The 19,126-nt window shown below is 58.1% G+C and overlaps 1 protein-coding gene across 4 annotated transcripts in view; it reads right to left on the bottom strand.

The window, feature by feature from the left end:
• The window catches only part of MROH1 (maestro heat like repeat family member 1), a 47,130-nt gene that overhangs the window by 3,557 nt on the left and 24,447 nt on the right, over window positions 1–19,126 (bottom strand). For 3 of the 4 annotated variants that reach the window (XM_035124606.2, XM_035124605.2, XM_035124607.2), the window contains exons 16-40: window positions 18,975–19,015; window positions 18,127–18,268; window positions 17,623–17,675; window positions 15,623–15,730; window positions 15,228–15,347; window positions 14,662–14,784; window positions 14,125–14,271; window positions 13,951–13,977; window positions 12,564–12,686; window positions 11,970–12,049; window positions 11,483–11,621; window positions 10,983–11,078; window positions 10,576–10,680; window positions 9,631–9,766; window positions 8,620–8,732; window positions 8,307–8,459; window positions 7,653–7,807; window positions 7,074–7,239; window positions 5,978–6,174; window positions 3,336–3,473; window positions 2,525–2,639; window positions 1,249–1,395; window positions 773–961; window positions 333–488; window positions 97–231 (exon numbers count right to left, since the gene is read on the bottom strand). In XM_035124606.2, the coding sequence (XP_034980497.1) occupies window positions 97–231; window positions 333–488; window positions 773–961; window positions 1,249–1,395; window positions 2,525–2,639; window positions 3,336–3,473; window positions 5,978–6,174; window positions 7,074–7,239; window positions 7,653–7,807; window positions 8,307–8,459; window positions 8,620–8,732; window positions 9,631–9,766; window positions 10,576–10,680; window positions 10,983–11,078; window positions 11,483–11,621; window positions 11,970–12,049; window positions 12,564–12,686; window positions 13,951–13,977; window positions 14,125–14,271; window positions 14,662–14,784; window positions 15,228–15,347; window positions 15,623–15,730; window positions 17,623–17,675; window positions 18,127–18,268; window positions 18,975–19,015 (3,104 nt within the window). The remainder of the gene's footprint in view (window positions 1–96; window positions 232–332; window positions 489–772; window positions 962–1,248; window positions 1,396–2,524; window positions 2,640–3,335; window positions 3,474–5,977; window positions 6,175–7,073; window positions 7,240–7,652; window positions 7,808–8,306; window positions 8,460–8,619; window positions 8,733–9,630; window positions 9,767–10,575; window positions 10,681–10,982; window positions 11,079–11,482; window positions 11,622–11,969; window positions 12,050–12,563; window positions 12,687–13,950; window positions 13,978–14,124; window positions 14,272–14,661; window positions 14,785–15,227; window positions 15,348–15,622; window positions 15,731–17,622; window positions 17,676–18,126; window positions 18,269–18,974; window positions 19,016–19,126) is intronic. The other variant, XM_035124609.2, reaches the window with a different exon arrangement.

Genomic DNA, 19,126 nt, shown 5'->3' with positions numbered 1-19,126 from the left:
GGAAAGTAAACACATTTCTTTCGGAGGGAGGGCTTGGGGGCCATGTGCTCTGCTCCGGCAGGGTCTCAGCTACCCCGGCCCCCGCTTCATACTCACCAGGTGTTTGCAGACGTCATTCATGAACTCGCCATAGTGGAGGCTCCGGTCCTCATGAAGGTGGTTCTGGAACATGTCGCAAAGGACGGCGCAGCCCATGCTGGGGCCACACTGGCGCAGGGCAAACTTGCAAGCCTGCAAGGAGGACACGGTGGCTGCCTGTGAGCTGCCCCAAGAGCAAATCTCCCCCCCCCCCCAATGCCAGCCACAGCCCCTCCGACCGAAGAGACGCGCACCTTGACGACTTCTGGCTTTGGGTCCTGCAAGTGGAGCAGCAGAGTGACCAGCCCGTTCAGGATCTGCTCAAAGAAAGCCTCTTCGCAGCTGCCGGCACTGAACTTGGTCAGGTGGCCAAAGAGGAGGATGGACGACCGGCGGAGCTCATGCTTCTCCTGCAAGCGAAGCGGCGCCAGATGTTGGGCTGTGGCGAAAGCTGCCCCATCCTCTGCCATCCAGCCGCCTCAGGGTGGCAAACACAAGCTCCCCCACAGCCACAAACCAGGATCCCCTCCATCCCTCACCAGCAGGGAAGGACCCCAACCTGCCTTAGTAAGAGCTCTGGCTTGCTGTTTCTCCCCACTCCCTCCCCCAGGGGCTGAGCTGCCTTCTGCCCCAGCGCCTGCAGCCCCTCAGCCAGGGCATCATCCAGGCCACCTTCTCCTCCCAGAGCGCTTACACTATCGAAGAACGGCCGGATGCGGATGGCGATGTGGAGCAGCATGGAGCGGACGTCCCTCTCCTCCAGAAAGCCCAGGATCTTGGCGAGGCCCCCCATGGCTTCCAGGGCCACCAGGCTGTGGGGGTCATCCTTGTCATCCAGGCCGTTCATCATGGAAGCCAGGAGCTGAGCCCCGTGCCGCCTCACCTGCACCCGGGGGGGACGGAGGGGACACACACACACACCAGGCACCATCAGTGTCAGGGGTGGGTGTGCCCCAGCGCCTCAGGGGGGGCAGCACTGAGCTAGAGGCGGCCAGGGCCAAAGCCCACCCTGGCACCCCTCCTGTGCCCGCTCTGCTCAAGGAAGAACGGCCTCGTCCTGGCAGATTGGGGTGGAGGGGAGGGAAGATGCCCCCCTGAGCAGGGAGCAGCCCAAGGCGGAGCTCAAGGGGGCCCTCCCGGGAGCGGGCATCCGCTGGCATCCGCCCTCACCTTCTCTGGCGAGCCTGAAGCCATGTTGCCCAAGCCCCGCAGGGCCAGCATCCGCACTGAGGTGCAGGGGTCCCTCTGACGGGCCGTCATGCTGTCCATCACGGACGCCAGCAGGACCAGGTCGTTCACCACGTTGCTGCTGAGGAGCTGAAAGGCACAAGCGGCGAGTACAGAGACACACCGGCCACCCTCCCCAGCAGACCTGCCCACTCTCGGGGGTGGGCAAAGGAAGGGACACCTCCCCAGGGCCACAAGCTCAGAGTCGGAGTCTGCAGCTCCCCTTGAGGCGCCCTAGGGCCCCCCTCCTTCCACAGGAGGCTCCCCAGGGTCAGGCCAGAAGGGAGAAGGACCAAGGCCAGTCCTGTGCCCCCCCCCCCGTCCCTGGCACATCGGGTGAGAGTAGAGGGACCCAAGCAGCTGACACCTCACCACCTTCCTGAGGGGGCTAGGGGACCGCAGGCGCCTGCTCCTCAGAGCTCCTATTTTAAAGCCTCGGCCGGACAGCAGGCCCAGGCAGGCAGCCCACCTGCCCCTCCGGCTCTGGGCCCACGTCCAGCCACAGGACTCCCCGTCACTCAATCCCAGGCCACTCCATCAGCGGAGACGCAAAGGGGTGGTTTATGAGCCAAGATCGAGCCGGGCAGCAACAAAGGGGGGGGGCTGCTCTGTGTAACAAAGGCCATTTGGAAATCCCAGTTGGAGGTGGGGAGTCAGGCAAGGAGATATAGGGGTTACAGCAGCAGTGGGAGGGGGTAGACTTCATCCTCAGGGTGGCAAGTCTCAGGAGCGATGATGCTTTGCTGGCTCCTGGGGCTGAGGGGCAGGCTCCCCTCTGGTGGGGGGCGAGAGAAGGGAGCTTAGGGGTAGAGCCCCTGCCTTGCATGCAGTAGGTCCCAGGTGCAGTCCCCACTGGCAACAGTTCCTGCTGCTGCTGCCAGTCGGTGTGGGCAATAGAGAGCAAGAAGGAGCAAAGGTCTTGGACGAGGGAAGGCAGCTTCCCATGTTCCCATTAAACAGCAGCTGCTGCTACTGCAGCCTTGGCCACCTTCCTACCAGCCTACTACTGGGGGAGGGGGGAGAGAGGACAAATCAGAATATTTGGAGTGTTGGGGGGGTGCAGGGTCTATGGCCACAACACCCACAGCCGCGGCCAGACTCAAAGCTCTTGGGAGTCTTCCCCTTTGCAGAGTTTCCCTCTCATGGCTGCCTTGCCCACCCTGGCTAAGGCTCAGCAGCAGGACCCCACCCCCCCACCCCGGTCTCTCCATGGACCCACCTCCGCAAAGAAGGCCGTGGTGGTCAAGCGCTGGCTGTCATAGATGCTGTTCAGCATGGGGGAGAGGGTCTTCACAATCAGGGGCAGCTTGGGCCCAGCGTGCTTTGCCATGGCGCTGCGAGAGGAGAGGGCACACACCCCAATTGAGATCGCCTCTTGCCACATAGGGGGCAGCTGCCCCCCCTCCCACACCCCATGCCAGCTCTGCTCCTTGGGAAGCGTGAGGGGAGGGGGCTCCCATCTCCGCCACCGCTTCCCCCCCTCCCAATGACCCCGCAGCCCTTGACGAGAGATTCAGCCCAGCAGCTCTTCCTCTCCTGTCTCCCTGCCATCGCATTGGCTATTGAACCCACGGGCTCTGCTCAGTCCCAGGGCCAAACTGGGAGGTTCAGTAGAACAAGAGCCTGGGGGGGGCAAAGAGAGATGACCAGGACTGACTGAACACTGCCCGCCCCCAGGGCAACAGCTCCCCCCCAGCTCACATTTCAGAAGCAGATCAACCAATGATTCTTGCACTGCAGGGGGTTGGACTAGATGCCCCTCAGGGATCCCCTCCCAGTCCTGCAATTCTACGGCCTGCCCTCCTCCCCTGGCACTAAGGAAGCAGACAGGTGTCTGTCCCTGGGATCAGCAAACAGGTTTCTTGGGATTGCAGCAAGCATCTCAACACAAGAGCCCGTTCCGCTCCTGGCCTAACTAGGCTTAGCGAGAGTCCAGGAATGGGCGCCAGGCTCTTCCAGCTGAGCCACGTCCCCCCATCCAGGGCAGCCCCAGGAGCAGAGCCTCCTCTGCCTGCCACCCACACGCTCACCTGGCCAGGACGGCAACGCCATCATGGTGCCTCTCCACGCTTCTCAGGGACTCCCAGCCGCCAGAGGCAGACACGGCCTTGGCAACCTCTTCGCTGCCCCCCTGCGTCAGCATGGCCTTGAGGGTCTCCACTGCAGAGCTTGGGAGGAGAGAGAGAGAGAGAGAGAAGGTTGATGCCCCCCGAGTCCCTCTTGGCACCTTCTTCCCCCTCACAGGGCAGGAGAGGTGAGGGTGGGGGGAGAGGGGCCGCACCCACGGCTCCTGCCACCCCAGGCGCCCCTTGGAGGTGCTCAAGGCTGTCGGACGCAACGCTGAGAAGTCCAGAGCGGCTGGCGCTGCTGCTCAGAGGAGCTTTCGCCTGCATTAGCATTTTATGGGGGTGGGATTATTGCGCCATGAGCAGAGCGTGGACATCTGGAAAACGTCCATTGTCCTGTCACCCAAACCCAAAATACGAGGGGAGGATAGGATTTGGGGTCAGCATTCGCACACAGACCAGGAGGGAAGCCTGCTCTCCTCCAGTGACTTCCCAGGGGGAGGAGAGAGAGAGATGCCCTTAGAATCATAGAGTTGGAAGAGACCACAAGGGCCATCCAGTCCAACCTGTCAAGCCTCTGCTTAAAGACCTCCAAAGAAGGAGATTCCACCACACTCCTTGGCAGCAAATTCCACTGCTGAACAGCTCTTACTGTCAGGAAGTTCTTCCTAATGTTTAGGTGGAATCTTTTTTCTTGAAGTTTGAATCCATTGCTCCGTGTCCGCTTCTCTGGAGCAGCAGAAAACGATCTTTCTCCCTCCTCCATATGACATCCTTTCATATATTTGAACATGGCTATCATATCACCCCTTAACCTTCTCTTCTCCAGGCTGAACATGCCCAGCTCCCTAAGCCGTTCCTCATAAGGCATCGTTTCCAGGCCTTTGACCATTTTGGTTGCTTTCTTCTGGACACGTTCCAGCTTGTCAGTATCCTTCTTGAACTGTGGCGCCCAGAACTGGACACAGTACTCCAGGTGAGGTCTGGCCAGAGCAGAATACAGTGGTACTATTACTTCCCTTGATCTATGCTATACTCCTATTGATGCAGCCCAGAATTGCATTGGCTTTTTTAGCTGCTACATCACACTGTTGACTCATGTCAAGTCTATGGTCTACCAAGACTCCTAGATCCTCTTCACATGTACTGCTCTCAAGCCAGGTGTCACCCATCCTGTATTTGTGCCTTTCATTTTTTTTGCCCAAGTGTAGTACTTTACATTTCTCCGTGTTAAAATTCATCCTTCTCTGGACCCAGTCTCTATCTGGCTACTGGGGGGGGGGGGCTGGCATGGAGACTCCCATCTTGCCCAGTGCCTCCAGCCATTGCTAGGATCCGGCTCGCCAACCAGTTGGGAATCTGTTTGCTGTCTGGACACAGCTCTGGTGGAACAAACCAAGGGAGTTTGCCGACTCCAACTGGGGAGGGGGATGATTCTGTGGCGCTCCAGGGATGTCCCTGGACTCCCATCTCCCTTCATCCCTTTCCACTGGCCCTGCTGGCTGCTGGGAGTCCAAGAACCTCTGGAGGACGGCAGGCTCCCCACCTCTGGCGCAGGGAAAAGAAGCCAACAGTTGGGGCAGCGACCCCAAGGTAGTGCCTTGCCTGCCGGTAGGCCAGCGAGGGGCACCCACCACCCCAGGGAGGGTGACCCTGTGGGCTTCTAAGTGGAGCAGCCTACTTGAAATGGCGCAGAAGCCGCCACCGCAGGCATACGGGCAAAGGGACCCCCTGGCCAAACAGACCCTTCCCTCCCATGCCAAGGGGGCCTTGGCATGCGAATGCCGCTGTGGCACCGGGAAACACGATTGCATTGGAGCACCCAGTGCAGCCGCTGCCTGCCAAGCCAAGGGGGCAGGGGGAGCCAGGGGGCACAAGGGGACGCTCAGAGCCACCTGCAAGGGAAACACCTGCCGCTTCTGACACTGCCCCACAGAAACCAAAAGCAAGCCCCACCTCCCTGAAGAGGGGCAGGGAGTGGGGGGAGGAAGTGCAGAGGGTGGTCAGAGGTGCCCCACTGCCCCCTCCTCCAGGGCCGGTGGATGCACAGCATTGCTGCTCTGTGTGTTGCAGGGGGGAGAGCCAGGCTCACAGCAAGGCTGCTTTGAACGTGCATCTCCCCCCACCCCACCAAAAATTCAATTTTTGTTCAGGAAAATGCTTCCCTCGCCTGTGCAATATTGAGCACCTCCTCCCTGCCTTGCTGGAGAGGCAGCCGTAACCCAACCCGGCAGCCGAGAGAGAGAGAGAGAGAGAGAGAGAGAGAGAGCGCACCTCTGCACGCACCACGCAAAGAATGCGAAGGCGAAAACCACAAGCCAGGCTCCAACAGGAAGAGCGATTTAATATTTCCTGATTTAGGGGGAGGCGAGTGTGTGGAAAGCGAGGGGGGAGGTAATCCCCCACCGGGGTCAGGCCTGCCTTCATACCTAATACGTTATGGGCCGTGGCGCATTACCCAACCATCCGATTACGCGCAGAGACCTCACTACTGCTGCTGATGCCGCCGCCATGTTGGCGAAAAAAAACAAATCCCCAACAAAATCAGTTCCACATGGCAGGTGGGGGGGGGAGGCAGGCAGCTCAGGGGGTTGGCCCAGCGGTACCTGCAGGGGTCCAGCGGCCAGAGGGGCTTCCCACGGCCGGCGCTTTTCCTCTCCTTGGACTGCATGTTCTTGGGGAGATGGACGCCCACCGTGCAGCTGACGCGGAGCAGGAGGGAGACGAAGAGCTCAGCATAGAGGCCCACGATGGCCTGGCCACACTCCGGGACAGACATGATCTCATGCAGAGCACATGTGGCCTGGAGGGGGGGGGGAGAGGGGAGATTAGGAGGGAGCGCCAAGAGCCGAGAGAGGCACCCTTGGGCGCTCAAGCAGGCAGCCCCGAGAGCCAGAGGGGCAGGAAGCCCAGGCAGCGGGGGCAGAGTCTGGCCCGGCTACCCAAGGGCCCAAAAGCAGGCCGCTCAAATGTCCCTGGGGCTTTCTGTGGGCCTGGGGGTGCTCAGGGCTAGAAGGAAACCCTGGGAGCCTTTGCTGCCAGCCAGTGTGGAGAGATGGGCCTCCTCTGCTCCTGGGGTCTCTGCTCAGCTGTGAGGGGGCTCCCCAAGTGTTGGCTGCTGGGGCTGCAGAGCAACAGGCAGGTCTGAAGCAGAAATCCTCGGGGTCAAGCAACCACAACAGGCACACCCCAATATATGTGTGTGTGTGTGTGTGTGTGTGTGTCACATCTCGCTGCCGTGGCCACTTGAAAGAGGAGATTGCTCCTAAACAATGGCCCTGGGGTGGGCTGGGGGGGGGGTGCAGGGTCTGGGGTCGGCTTTCAAGCATGACGGATCCGCTGGCATCTGCGTCTGGTTCGGTGGTGGAGGAGGAAATTTTCACAGCTGCTTTCCTGCTCAGAGAGCTGCCAAGCGGCGGCGTTTATTTTCTTGGGGGGATAAAACGCAAAGCGATCTCCCTGGAGGACGAACACCTGAGAGGGCCTTTATGAGCCGGCGGATTAGCGCTAATAGGCATTATATGGCAAGGCCTCTTTTCCAGGGGGCCAGGCCTGGCACAGACACCCGAGGGGAGGAAATGAGGGCAGCGGAGGAGGAGGCGGCAGCAGCAGCCCAGGTGTGTGTGGGGGGGGGCGGGGGTGTGTGGAAGGAAGAGGCGGCAGCAGGAGGAGGACTTCTTAGCAAGCCGGCTGGACACTCACTGCGAGGGGGAAGAAAGTGGCCACGCGCTCCGAGCCGCTGCCCCGCAAGAAGGACTTGTTCTCTTTGTAGGGGACGTCCCGGTTCACTTTCTCCAGGAGCAGCTCCAGGACCTGGGTGGCGAGGGGGGGCTCCGAGGCCAGGGCCCGCCACATGAGGCTGCTGCAGCTGAAACGGAGGAGGAGGAGGAAGAAGAGGAGGAGGCCATTGTCAGAGGCTCCCCAGGCCAAGACTGCAGGAGGAACAGGGAGCCCCACGCTTTCGGGCATCGGCCAGAAACAGGGGCTCCCCCAGCCCCGGCTGCTCAGTCGCAGACCCCTGGCAGGAGAGACCCTCTGGGCTGCAGGAAGCAGGAGTGTGAAGGGGCAAGAGAAAAAGAGACCCTCCCTTGGGCACCATCAGGGCTGACCTTGGCCAGAGCCTTCCTGAGGGTTGGGCGCCACCTCCTTACCGTGGGGGGGAGAGAAGGGAGATTCTCCCAGAGGCCCCCCCCCCCACTGCAGCGAGGCCACCAGAAGGAGCTGCATCGGCAAAGGCTTTGGCCAAAGGGCTCCAGCGGACGCGGGTGCAGAGCTGCCTACCTGTCCAAGGGCAGAGGGTTGCCCAGGAGGCTGGAGACCACGGCGGCCTTATGCTGGGTGGCCAGGATGTGGACCGTCTGCTGGGCCGCCTTCCGGACAGCCTCCTCCTCCACCTCCTGCAGCTTGGAGTGCACCAGCGCCAGGATCTCCGGCACCTACGGGGGCACGGGGGGCTCAGAGCCCGTCACGACAGGCACCCCACAGGCAGAGCAGGAGGGAGGGACCCCTCAGCTCCCAGCAGCCCCCCCTAGGGGGAGCACGTACGAGGAGCTTCTGGAGTCCCCGCTGCCTCAATGCTGCTGCAGAGCCCCCCCCCCTGCTGACAACTCCTCTACAAAAATGCAGGAATCACAACTGAAGCACCTGTGACAGTTTGGGGGGGCCACCCACTAGGGATGATTTAGTAGTGACGCCTGCATTGCAAGGATGGGGTGGGGGGTGGGTGTCCCTTCCAATTCTACCTTTCTTTGATTAAGAAGGGGCAGCACAGACAAGCCCACCGAGCCTCTGCCGCAAAGAGCCAGGATCCCAATCCGGAGGCGGGGGGGCACCCACAGCCTTCCTCCTAGTATCCATGGACATTCAAGAGCCCAAGGAAAAGGAGGGAGGGGAGCCTCCCACAGCAAAGGAGCCCCCCCCCCCCCCGCGCCTCACCTTCTCCAGCAGGACAGCCCCACGCTCCTTCAGGAGGGAGTTGACCACCACGGTGGCTGCCCGGGAGCAGTTCTTGTCTGGATCCGCTAAGCCCTCCAGCATGGAGAGGAGGAGGCTGAGCAGCTGGTCAGGGGGGAGGCGCTTGGCTATTACCTGTTGGGCCAAGCAAGGGAGGAGGAGGAGGAGGAGGAGGAGGAGGAGGAGGAGGAGGACAGGAGCTCATCAGGCAAGGAGACCAAGGGGCAGCCCCCCCCCGACACCCCCGGGCAGCAAGCGCCTCTCCCTGCCCAGGCTGAGCATCTCATGGTCCCACCTTGGCTATGTTGCAGCAGGCCTGGAAGAGGGTGTTGACGTCGGGGTCTCTCAGGCCGGTCTTCAGGGCTTTCAGCTTCTCCAGAGGCTCGTCCTTATGATCTCGAGCAAACCCTGTGCGGACGGAGAGCAGCAGCAGCCAGGTCTTTGGAGGCTCCCCAGGACCATCTCCCGAGGCTGCTTTCGTTACTTTAGTGCGTGGCTTCCCATAAAGCAAGGGGTGCTGCTCCCCAGAGTCAGCCCGGCCCCCGCTCTCTCCCCTCCCCTGCAAGCCCCCTTGGCAATCCCAGCAGCTCCTGCCTGCACAAAGGGGGGGATATACCCCCCTCTGCTGTCCAGAGGAGGAACCAGCATCCCACACAACCGCTGCACTTCATCTTTTGGGGTGGGGGCGGGGGCGGGGGCACTGGACTGAGTGGCAGCAAGTTCAAGGGAAAGGGTGAGATCAAGTTCTCCAGTTCCGACTCATTTTGCTTCCCCCCCCCCTGCTCCTCCCCACTAGGAAAAACAAGGCCGGTGGGAGCCAGGAGGTGGGAGCAAGCCCTGGTGAAAGTACTCTTTCGTTGAATTTGGGATTTTAATGGATTGCTTTCCGTAAAGTTTGGCAATAGAAACACATGAATGGAATGTCAAGTCCAGATAGAGAGAGGAGCAAATCACGTTAAAAGGCTGGTTGACGAAGCAAAGTCCTCATCAGGGCCCAGAAAGGCAACAGAAAGGCCCCTGTATGGTCTGTCACAGGAGGGAGATTGCAAGGGGCATTGTATGGAAGGGGCCCTCCTGGGGAGGTGGCATCTGCAGGGCCCCCTGAGATCGGGGTACAGAAGGGGTGGGAGATTGTTAGGGATCCTGATGCCAAGATGCACAAGGCATCCTGCACCTCGAACTATTGCAGAGGCCAGGCTGGTCCTACAGAGGAGGAGAGGAAGGGAGCCGGACAGAGAGATCCCACCAGGAAGGCTCACGCTTTTGACACACACACACACACACACACACACACACTGGCTCTTACCCTCATAGTACAGCTGGATATACAAAAGGCTGTAGACGCAGTCGACTGCATGCTGTCGGGTGCCGGCCAGGGAGTCAGTGCAGCGGGGGGCAAAGAGCGCGGTCAGCAGCCCCACGTTGTAGAAAGGGACCACCGTCTGGGCACAGGGAACACAAGGCGCCAGGGAGGCCCATTGAGAGCACAGTGGCAAAGGGGGGGGCTGCCACGCCCTACCCCAATTACAGTCCCCGCAAGGGGGGGGGCAACACGGGGCCACGACAACCTGAGCCGCTGTCGGTCGAACTCACGCAAGCTAGCAGGGCCAAGGGCTCACAGGAGCTCGCCAGGAGCCAGAGGGAGCCTCGAACCCTGTGCAGGGCAGCAGGTGGCTCAGCACTCTCGCAAGAGAGCTCTTTTGGCACAGAAGGGGCCTGCCCTGTGGAACGCCCTCCTGTCAAATGGCAAGGAGATAAACAGCTCTATGGCGTTCAGAAGACATTTGGGCAGGGAAGCTTTTAATGTATGAGGTCTTCCTTTTTATATTCTGTTGGAAGCTGCCTAGAGTGGTTGGGGCAACCCAGTCCGATGGGTGAGTTACAATTATAATTATTATTATTATAATAATTATTGAATAAACTGAGCCCTGTGAATGGCAGTTCTCCTCTGCCCCATGCACAGGCCAGTCAGGCCAGAGGTTTCGCCCTCTCCACCAGGCACCACGCAGCCAAGGATGGAGCCAAGGGAGACACAGCCAGTGTGCCACATGGGGTGGGCTGCTGGCAGCACCAGGCGGGCACCAGGCCTCGCTCCCCATTGGCTCTGTGTCTGGTGCCAACCAAAGGGGCGGCAAACGCAGGACAAGATGCTCTAGACACACCTGTGGTCCTGAGGAGCCCATAGATCAGGCAAAGTGGGGGAGGGAGGGAGGGAGGGAGGGAAGGAGAGGAAGGCAGGCAGGCAACTCACATTGACGTTCAGCTTCTCCCGATAGAACTCCAAGACAGCCGCGCTCACTTCCACGCCTCGCTCCCTCTCGTGCTCCTTGGTGGACTTGATCCAGGGGCTCAGGTGCTGCGGAGGCAGAGGGCGGAAATGGCAGCTCGGCCAGAGAGATCCCACAGAGCTCCAGCCAGCCAGCAGGGTCCCTTTGCAAGAGCTCCCGGAAGGCGGCATCAGAGGCAGGGCAAAGGGTGGCTGGCTCAGGAAAGATCTCCCAGCCCTTCGCCCGGAAGGAGGGAAGAGGAGGAGGGAGCTGGTGTCTTGGAGCAAGGGGGTGGGGAGAGAGGGGGGGCAGGCAGGGGGCAGGGTGCCTCCACCTCTCTCCAGGGACTGTCACAGGTGGGCTGGGCGGCCTCCCTCCTTGCTCCCCCTACCTCAAACATGGTCTGCAGCCCATGGGGGGTCATGTGTCTGTGCAGGATGCTCTTCAGCAGGTCCTTGAGGGCACAAAGGGTGTGGCACCACAGAGGCTGAGCATGGAAAAGGAAGGGAAGGTGAGGCCCAGGGCTGCTTCCGGCCTCCCCCCTGGGGGTGAAAGCTCCACAGAGATGCACACACACGAGAGTCAAGCAGCTTCTCTCACCCCCCCACCCCTCCCACCCCACCCCGGAAGCCCAGTCCCATGTCCTGTGGAGCCCAGAGATCCTCCTGGGCGGGTCTCTGCCTCTGCCCATCCTGGGAGCCCAACTGGAACTCCCCACGGGAGGGGGGCCGGTGGACAAACTCCAGAGGAGGAACCATGCTGACCTGCGGCAAGGAGTTCCGCCGGTGCCCCCCACGAAGCCCCCTGGACAAGGGCAACCGGGTGCATGCCAGCAACAACAAAGCGGAGGGGCTGCTTGGGGAGGCAAGAGAGAGCTGGGTCCTCCTGTACCTCTTTCTGCTCAGCCTCCAGCCCTGGCGGCCCGTCCTTCTCCTTGAGGGCTTCCGGCGGGGGGAGGGGGAGGACGCTGCCCAGGCATGTCTCCACCAGATCAGCCTTCTCAGCCTCACTCAGAGGCGGCTCCAGGACCCTGCAGAGCAAGTTAAGGGGGCCTGGGAAAAACTCCTGAGCAGGGGCAGGAAAGGGAAGAGCTTCACCCAAGGCCTCCTTCATACGTGGCTCTCAGATCTGGGGGGCTTCGTTCATTTTATGGAAGTTGCGCTGGACAGGTGTGGAGGAGCATCAGCGGTCAAAGGGACCAGCTGGACACTGGACAGCTGCTCTTGGCTTCCTGGCCAACAGAGAGGCAGAGCTTCGCCTCTCAGCAAACCCCTAAGTCTGAAACCCCCCACCCCCCGTGGAGTCCCCGGCTGGTGTTTCTAGTTGTGCCTTAGATACAGGCTGGGGGGGGGGGTGAGAAAGGGAAGAGAAAGGATACACCAGGAACATGCAGGCCGTCATCGCCTTCTGGCGGATGGGAGTTCGCAGGGAGTCCAGAGGCTCAGCCTTGATAAAATCCTGCGGAAGAGAAATCATGAGAGGGTGGAGGCTCACCGCCACAGCCCCTTCCTTGCCCCTCCCTGGATGACGCCCCCTCCCCACGCTGCAAGCCTCGAGGGAGATGCTCAGGCAGATTAAAAGGCCAGACAAGGCAGAGAGGAGATCTCAGCCGTCTTCAAAGCTCCGCAAAGGAGGAAGGGGGGGGGGCAAGGCTCACATCCCAGGAGGCGTACATCCCGTTGCATCTAGGACCCCTCTGCAGATGGAGCAGAGGAACCGGGTCCCAGCAGGGAGGGGAAAGCACTCTGCACGGGCTCAGAGCACTCTGCAGCATGTCACACTCTGCAGGTGCTGGCCCTGTGGACCACCCCCAGGGCTGAATCCCCCTCCTCCCATGGGCATGCTCTGGTCAACCAAGTTTCTGGGACAGCACCGTCCAGGCGGCCTGGGAGACACAGGCCAGAATCGGCTGCGAGTCGCATCCTTGGCAACGTCCAGCAGGGGGGGGGGGTTGGAGCCTGCCTCTCCTCACCATCATCTGTGAAACCAGCTCCGTCTTGCGGGAGAAGGTGAAGTCGCCCGACTGGGTGCTGTTGCAGATGGCCTGGCAGATGAGGCAGATGCTCCGGACGAGGCACAGCTTCAGCATCAGGTCCTGAGGGCAAAGATCCAGGGTGGCATTAGGGGGGGGGCACCAGAGCCAGCCTCCCAGCCCCTCCCTCTCTCACTCGGAGCCCAGGGGGACTTTTGCAGGCTCAGAGGGGCAAACGGCGTCAGGAGAGGAAGGTCAACTCTGAGAAGGACGACCGCGGGAGGCAAAGAGGGAGGGGCTGAGCACCCGCCTCCCCCTGAAACATGGCCAGAATAGGGGGTGCTCCATACCAGGGAAGCAAAGAAGCGCCCCCAGAAAAGAAAACCCCAGGGGGCCAAACCTCCAGCTGCTCCTAAGCAAGTCTGGTTCTGCTGCCCTGGGCTTTCTGCTCAGGAGGCTTCGGACGGGGAGAGCCTCTGCCCCCCTCCCCTGCAGGGCCCTCGCTGCCGGGAGCCTCAAGGCCAACCCCCCCCCCCGAGGAGCACCAACTTGGCTTCTCAGAACACCCAGCGTGATCCCACCAGAGAGATTAGTGCAAAAGGCAGACCGGAAAAGGGCATTGTTAGTGCGAGACGCCTTGCTATGTGCGTACACACCCAAACACACACCCCTTTCCTTGGGGGTGAGGGCAGAGTTAGAAAGTGGGCAACCGCTTCAGCCCCTGCAGGATGCCCTTGACATGGGGAGCTGCCTTATACTGGTCCATCCAGCGCAGTATTGTCTACACTGGTTGGCAGCCATGGTTCTGCAGGGTTTCAAACAAGCGTCTCTTCCAGCCCTGCGCAGAGATGCCAGGGGGAACTGAACCCTCTGCTTGCAAGGCAGATGCTCTCCTCACTGAGCTACACAGCCCTTCCCCTTTCTGTGGACCAGCAGCCCAAAGCCCTGCAAGGGGGTGGTGGCAGCAGCAGGCAAAAGCTTGCCCAGAGCTTGCCCTAAGCAGACTGGACCTGCACTTCCTTGACAGGACAGACAGAATATTATTATTATTATTATTATTATTATTATTATTATTATTATTATTATTATTAATTTGTACCCCACCCAACTGGCTGAGTCTCCCCAGCCACTCTGGGCGGCTCCCAATCGAGTATTAAAACAATACAGCATTAAATATTTAAAATTTCCCTAAACAGGGCTGCCTTCAGACGTCTTTTAAAAATAAGAGCCAGCCACAGGTGCTGAGCAGTGCTCCTTGTGGGGCAGGGAGCCATGGGGCAGGGAGCCTTGCCCCCCCCCCAACCTTCCTCCTAAGAGCTGGCTAGAGAAGAGAGAGAGGCAGACCGAGAGGACAGAGCGAGTGCAAGCAAAGGGCCTGACACTGTACCTTGGTTTCTACTTTTATTCCCAGAACCTGGACAAAATAAAGGAGACAAACACATTAACCCTCCAGGAGGTCAGGACTGAGGGGCCACTTAAGCGGCCCTCCGCCCGCCCTCCCCTGGTCCCTCCTGACCCTAACACCCAAGGGCAGGAGGGGGGAGGGGGCAGCCAGGCTCACCTTTGTGTTGAAGTAGAGGAAGATGTTCCGGAGGATGTCGGCATCAATCCGCGCCAGAACCAGCTCCTTGGGGGCGTGCTTGGCCACAAAGCCGTAGCACAGAATGAGGGTGCTCTTCACCTTCTCCACCTCGTTGTCACTGCGATCCTGGGGGGGGGGAGGGAGGACACTCAGCTCTGGATCACGGATGGAAAGATTTCAAGCAGCAATTCATTACCTTTATAGTTTATTATTGATGCTATTCTTGCCCAATTTATTTACATACATACATACATACATACATACATACATACATACATACATACATGTTCTCTCTAGCTATTTAGCTGTTATAAGTAAATTATGCTTAGAATACATAAGCTCATGGATAGATCCACCTGGGCATTGTACAAACACAGGTCCTTTAAAAAAGAAAAACAGGACTGGGCTTGAATCTCCAGTTAAAGGAACAGAACCAAACACCCTTCAAACACCTCGGAGAATAACATTTCGCCTGCTGCCCACATGAGAAAAAGTGTGTCTCAGTGACGCTCCCACCTTGAAGATACTGAACAGCCCTGCGGATTTTTTGAAGACATCCGACTTCACGAACTCCTCCAGCTTGGCGAGGGTCTCATCCAGGTGACTGACGGCACACAGCCCCAGGCAGGAGGCAAGGCCCTAGGGGGAAGGCAGAAGGTCCAGCTGGGAGGCAATGGAGACCAGGCAGCCCCCCCCTTCCTCGCCCAGCTCTTGCCCACAGCCCTCCTTCTGCCCACCCCTTGGGGCAGGTGGGGCTGTTTGGGCAGCCATTCCTTTTTTTTTTATAACGATTTATTAAATTTTCCAATTAAACACATTTAAAGACATTAAACAAAACAAACAAACATTTATAACAACACAATACATACATCACTCTTTTTACTCTTCTCACAATCTTCTATTAAAAATGCTCCGCCGAGCTTGACTTCCCTCCCTCCCCTCAATAGGTTTTCTAATCAGTTCTTATCTCGCAGTTCCTTTATATCTACTCCTTAAAGTCAATTCATAGGATTTATTTCAAGCCTGCAAGTGTCTTTAAGCTTCTACAGTTCTTGTTTGGGCAGCCATTCCAACCCCCTCACCTCTCGCTCTGCCTCCTCCTGATATCGGGCCGTTTCCAGGAGCTCCTGGAGTTGCTTCCGCAGCAGATCCTTGTTCGGACAAGCAGCCAAGGCCGTCCCAATGCATTTGTAGAGGAAGTTCTGGTGCACAAGGGAAAAAAAGGGTGACGAGAGCCAGAATATGAGCCCAGCCGTAACGACTGGCCACCGGGAACTGTCCGGAATATGCCCCCCAGGAGAGAGGGGGAGCTGGGCAGTCCCTGGCCTAAAGAGAGGAGCAATCTCACAGCCCCCCCCCCAAGCAGGAATCCGCTGGCCCCCAGCGCAGGGGCACTCAGCCCAGGTCAAGAGACAGGAGGTTTGATCCTGGCCCTGCTCTCTGCTCGCCCCCTCCCCAAACAGCCCACGCCACAGACCTTCTCCAGAGGAGACCCATTGTAACTGCTCAGCTGTCTGCCCATCTCCAGGATCAGCTGACTGGTCCAAGGGGTGTCAGAAATGGCCGCCAGGGTCTGTCGAAGGAACTGCGGGCAGAGGCATTTGCACTTAGGGAGAGCATTAGCCCCAGGTCACTGTCAAGTATTTTGAATGGCAGATCAAGGGGATGGGTTCATGCCGAAATGGTTAAAGCGAAGAATCAGAAATCAGGAAGACCAACGTTTTAATAAGGAATGGGGGAAACTTATAATTTATCTTAAAAACCATGATGAACAGCTTAAATCATTAGCAGGATTGGAATAACACTTGTAGTCTAGTGGTGAATTTTGGACATCATGGAGATGTAAAAGATTTCGGATTATCATAAAAGATGCAGGAGGAAATGATTAACAATAGGACCCACTAAGGGGAGATCCTTCAGAATTTTTTTAAAAAATTATTTGGTTTTCAAATTAAAATTTTACAATCACAAACATACAACATAAAAACAAGATTCCAGAGAAGCTCCTGGACTTCCCTCCTTCCTTTTGTGGGTCCTGTTATTAATCATTTCCTCCTGCATAGTCCAAATCGTCTTTAGAATTTTGTTTCTACGTTGTACGTTTGATATGTGAAATCTGTAAAAATTTAATCTGAAAAACCAAATAAATAAATTCATTTAAAAAAAAAAGTATTTTGACTCCAGTTTCTGGAAACCGCAGGAGGGGAGAGAATTGCTCCGTACTCAAATCCTGCTTGGAAGTTTCCCTTTGGGGGTCCTGGTTGGCCCCTGTGAGAACAAGAGGCTGGAACAGATGGGCCCCCTTTGGCCTGATCCAGCCCTTCAGACATTCACTTGCCCTCACCTCAGGCTCTGCAGCAACCAGAAGCACCACAGAGCGCTGGAGGCAAGGCAAGTGCACTGGGCATGAAGCCCAGGGCTGCAGCCGCAGAACCACAGCCAGGTCTCCTCTGAGCCACCTAGACTAGGCGGGGGGGGGGGAAAGGGAGGCACCCGGAAACAGCTGAGGAAGCATCGGATTACGCTGCTCAGGTGCAAAGGAGCAGCAAGGTGGGCATGTCGCTCTCCAGGAAGACAAGGACCCCGTCACTGTCACAGATCCAAGGTGAAGAGGATGGAGTGGGGGGGGGGGGGGCGAGGCATCTGGGCAGCTACTCAGCTCTGAAACCTGCTCTGGAGCACCTCCCCCCCCCCCAAGGAACCTCCTGGTGGACCCTCAGCTCTGTCTGTTTTTACCTGTTGACAATTTATCTGTAAATATTCACTACTCAGTAAACAGATAAAAACATTAGCAGGACTATCGCAATAACCTGCAGTTTTATAGGAGTATATATTTACGGTAGAGATAATTAAATGAGCAAGTTAAACGAATTCGGATCTGCAGAAGATATTAAAAAAATAAATTTAAGGAACAGCAGAAAGAGGGGGAAGGGAGTCGAATTTTGGAATATTAAATAGATTGTAAAATTAATGAAGTGTATAAATTTGAAAAGTATATATATATACACACACTTAAATATATAAGTATAGATAGATAGATGATAGATAGATGGATAGATGGATAGATGGATAGATGGATAGATAGATAGATAGATAGATAGATAGATGACAGATATATAGATCTAGAGCAGGGGTCACCAAACTAAGGCCCGGGGGCCGGATCCGGCCCAATCGCCTTCTAAATCCGGCTCACAGACGGTCCGGGAATCAGTATGTTTTTACATGAGTAGAATGTGTCCTTTTATTTAAAATGCATCTCTGGGTTATTTGTGGGGCATAGGAATTTGTTCATATTTTTTCCCAAAATATAGTCCGGCCCCCCCACCCCACAAGGTCTGAGGGACAGTGAACCGGCCCCCTGCTGAAAAAGTTTGCTGACTCCTGATCTAGAGAGATATACTTAAATATATATTAAAGGGTTGATGCTCAGCTCAGAGGGGCCCCTCACTCAGGTGAGGATGGAGGAGACTCGCTTACCTTAAGCAGCTGGTCTTCCCATTCCTTCTGGGTCAGGGAAGCCTTCGTATTTGCTGGAAGAAAGAGGAGAGGGGATTCGCACAAGGATCCCTGGACTGCACCAAACTCTGTCCCCTCCTGGCTGGGAATGGCTTCTCTTCACATCCAAGGGGGTCTTCCTCCACCCCCGCCCCCCAAAAGCCTATGTAGTTCAGGCTCCTTACACGGAAATGGCAGGAACTGGGCTTGGGAGACAGACCCAACACAGGCCAGATTTGAACAACTGGCGCCCCCCTTCCCCAAGAGAGCGGCGGCGGCGGCGGCTTGTACCGCCAGATTCCCCAGGAGGATCCTGCGAACACCGTAGCCTCAGGGGGCTGCTCTGCCTTTGGGGCCAGGCATGTAGCTCCCACTCTGTGTGGCGGTGCCCCCCCCTGGTCAAAAAGGGGGTGGCGGAAGAGTCCAGGACTGGGGTCCCTTCCCAAGAGAGGCAGAGGAGCTCTCCGGCCCCCTCCACACCTTTACCTTCCAGGTGTTCCACCAACGCGGGGATCTGCTGGTCCCACAGCGGCCCCAGAGCCTTGTGGACGCTGAGGTGGAGCACGTTCAGGAGGCGAAGGACGGCAGCAGCACGGCCCTCCCCCACATAAGGCTGGGAAGAGACAACCTGGGGGGGGGGAGAAGCAGGGCGGAGGGTTGCAAGGGGGTCTTCCCTGGAGTCACACGCCAGAGCCACAAAGAGAAAGCCCAGCCTTTGGCTGAGAGCAGGACCCTGGCTCTCCCTGGGGCGAGAGGTCAGCGGCAGGCAGAGGGTGTCAGGCTCAGGAAGGGACAGCCACCGAGGCCACCTCTCAGGGATGCATGGACGGCCTTGGGTGTCCCTTCCTTCCAACCCTACGAGTCTGAATCCTGTTTCCACTAGAGATCCAGACAGCTGCAACAGCAGTGGAAAGAACAGCTTCTGGACTGAGGATAGCACAACGCAATACTCTGTGGGTGTCCCTGCGGGTGTCTGGCTGGCCACCGAGAGAGCAGGACGGTAGGACGGGTGGGCCCCCCTGGGCCTGATCCCGCAGCGATGCCCTTAAGCTTGCTGGAGGAAGCCGGGTGCCACCAGCCTTTCCTAAGCCCATCGTGTTGGGCATGAGCCCCCCTGCAGCTCAGGAGCCCCAGTGAGACCGGTTCTGCTCTAGGAGGAGAAAGTGCCTTTTCCACTTGCCTCACTGGAGTACGGTTGGGCACAGCCTGGACAGGGGAGGGGAGAGCCGTTCTCTGGGGCACGGGGGCATCTCTGCCAGGGTTGCCAAGACACACCCCGGTGGCTCCACCCTTGGCATTCTCACCCTTGGATCAGACTGGCTCCTCACACTTACCAGAAGCCTTGCCAGGAGAGCATGAGGGGTGGGCAGGGTGGCTGCAGAGAAGAAAGAGGGGAATGAACAGTAAGGCAAGACCTATGGGAAAAAGCAGGCTTGGGGGGGGGGAAGCATCCGCTGCATTTGGAGCACAACAGCCCTGCAAGGGG

Source organism: Zootoca vivipara, chromosome 8 (assembly GCF_963506605.1).
Source record: "Zootoca vivipara chromosome 8, rZooViv1.1, whole genome shotgun sequence".
Classification (NCBI taxonomy): domain Eukaryota; kingdom Metazoa; phylum Chordata; class Lepidosauria; order Squamata; family Lacertidae; genus Zootoca; species Zootoca vivipara.
The sequence above is the reverse complement of the archived record's forward strand: the minus strand, read 5'-3'. Positions and strand labels throughout refer to the sequence as shown.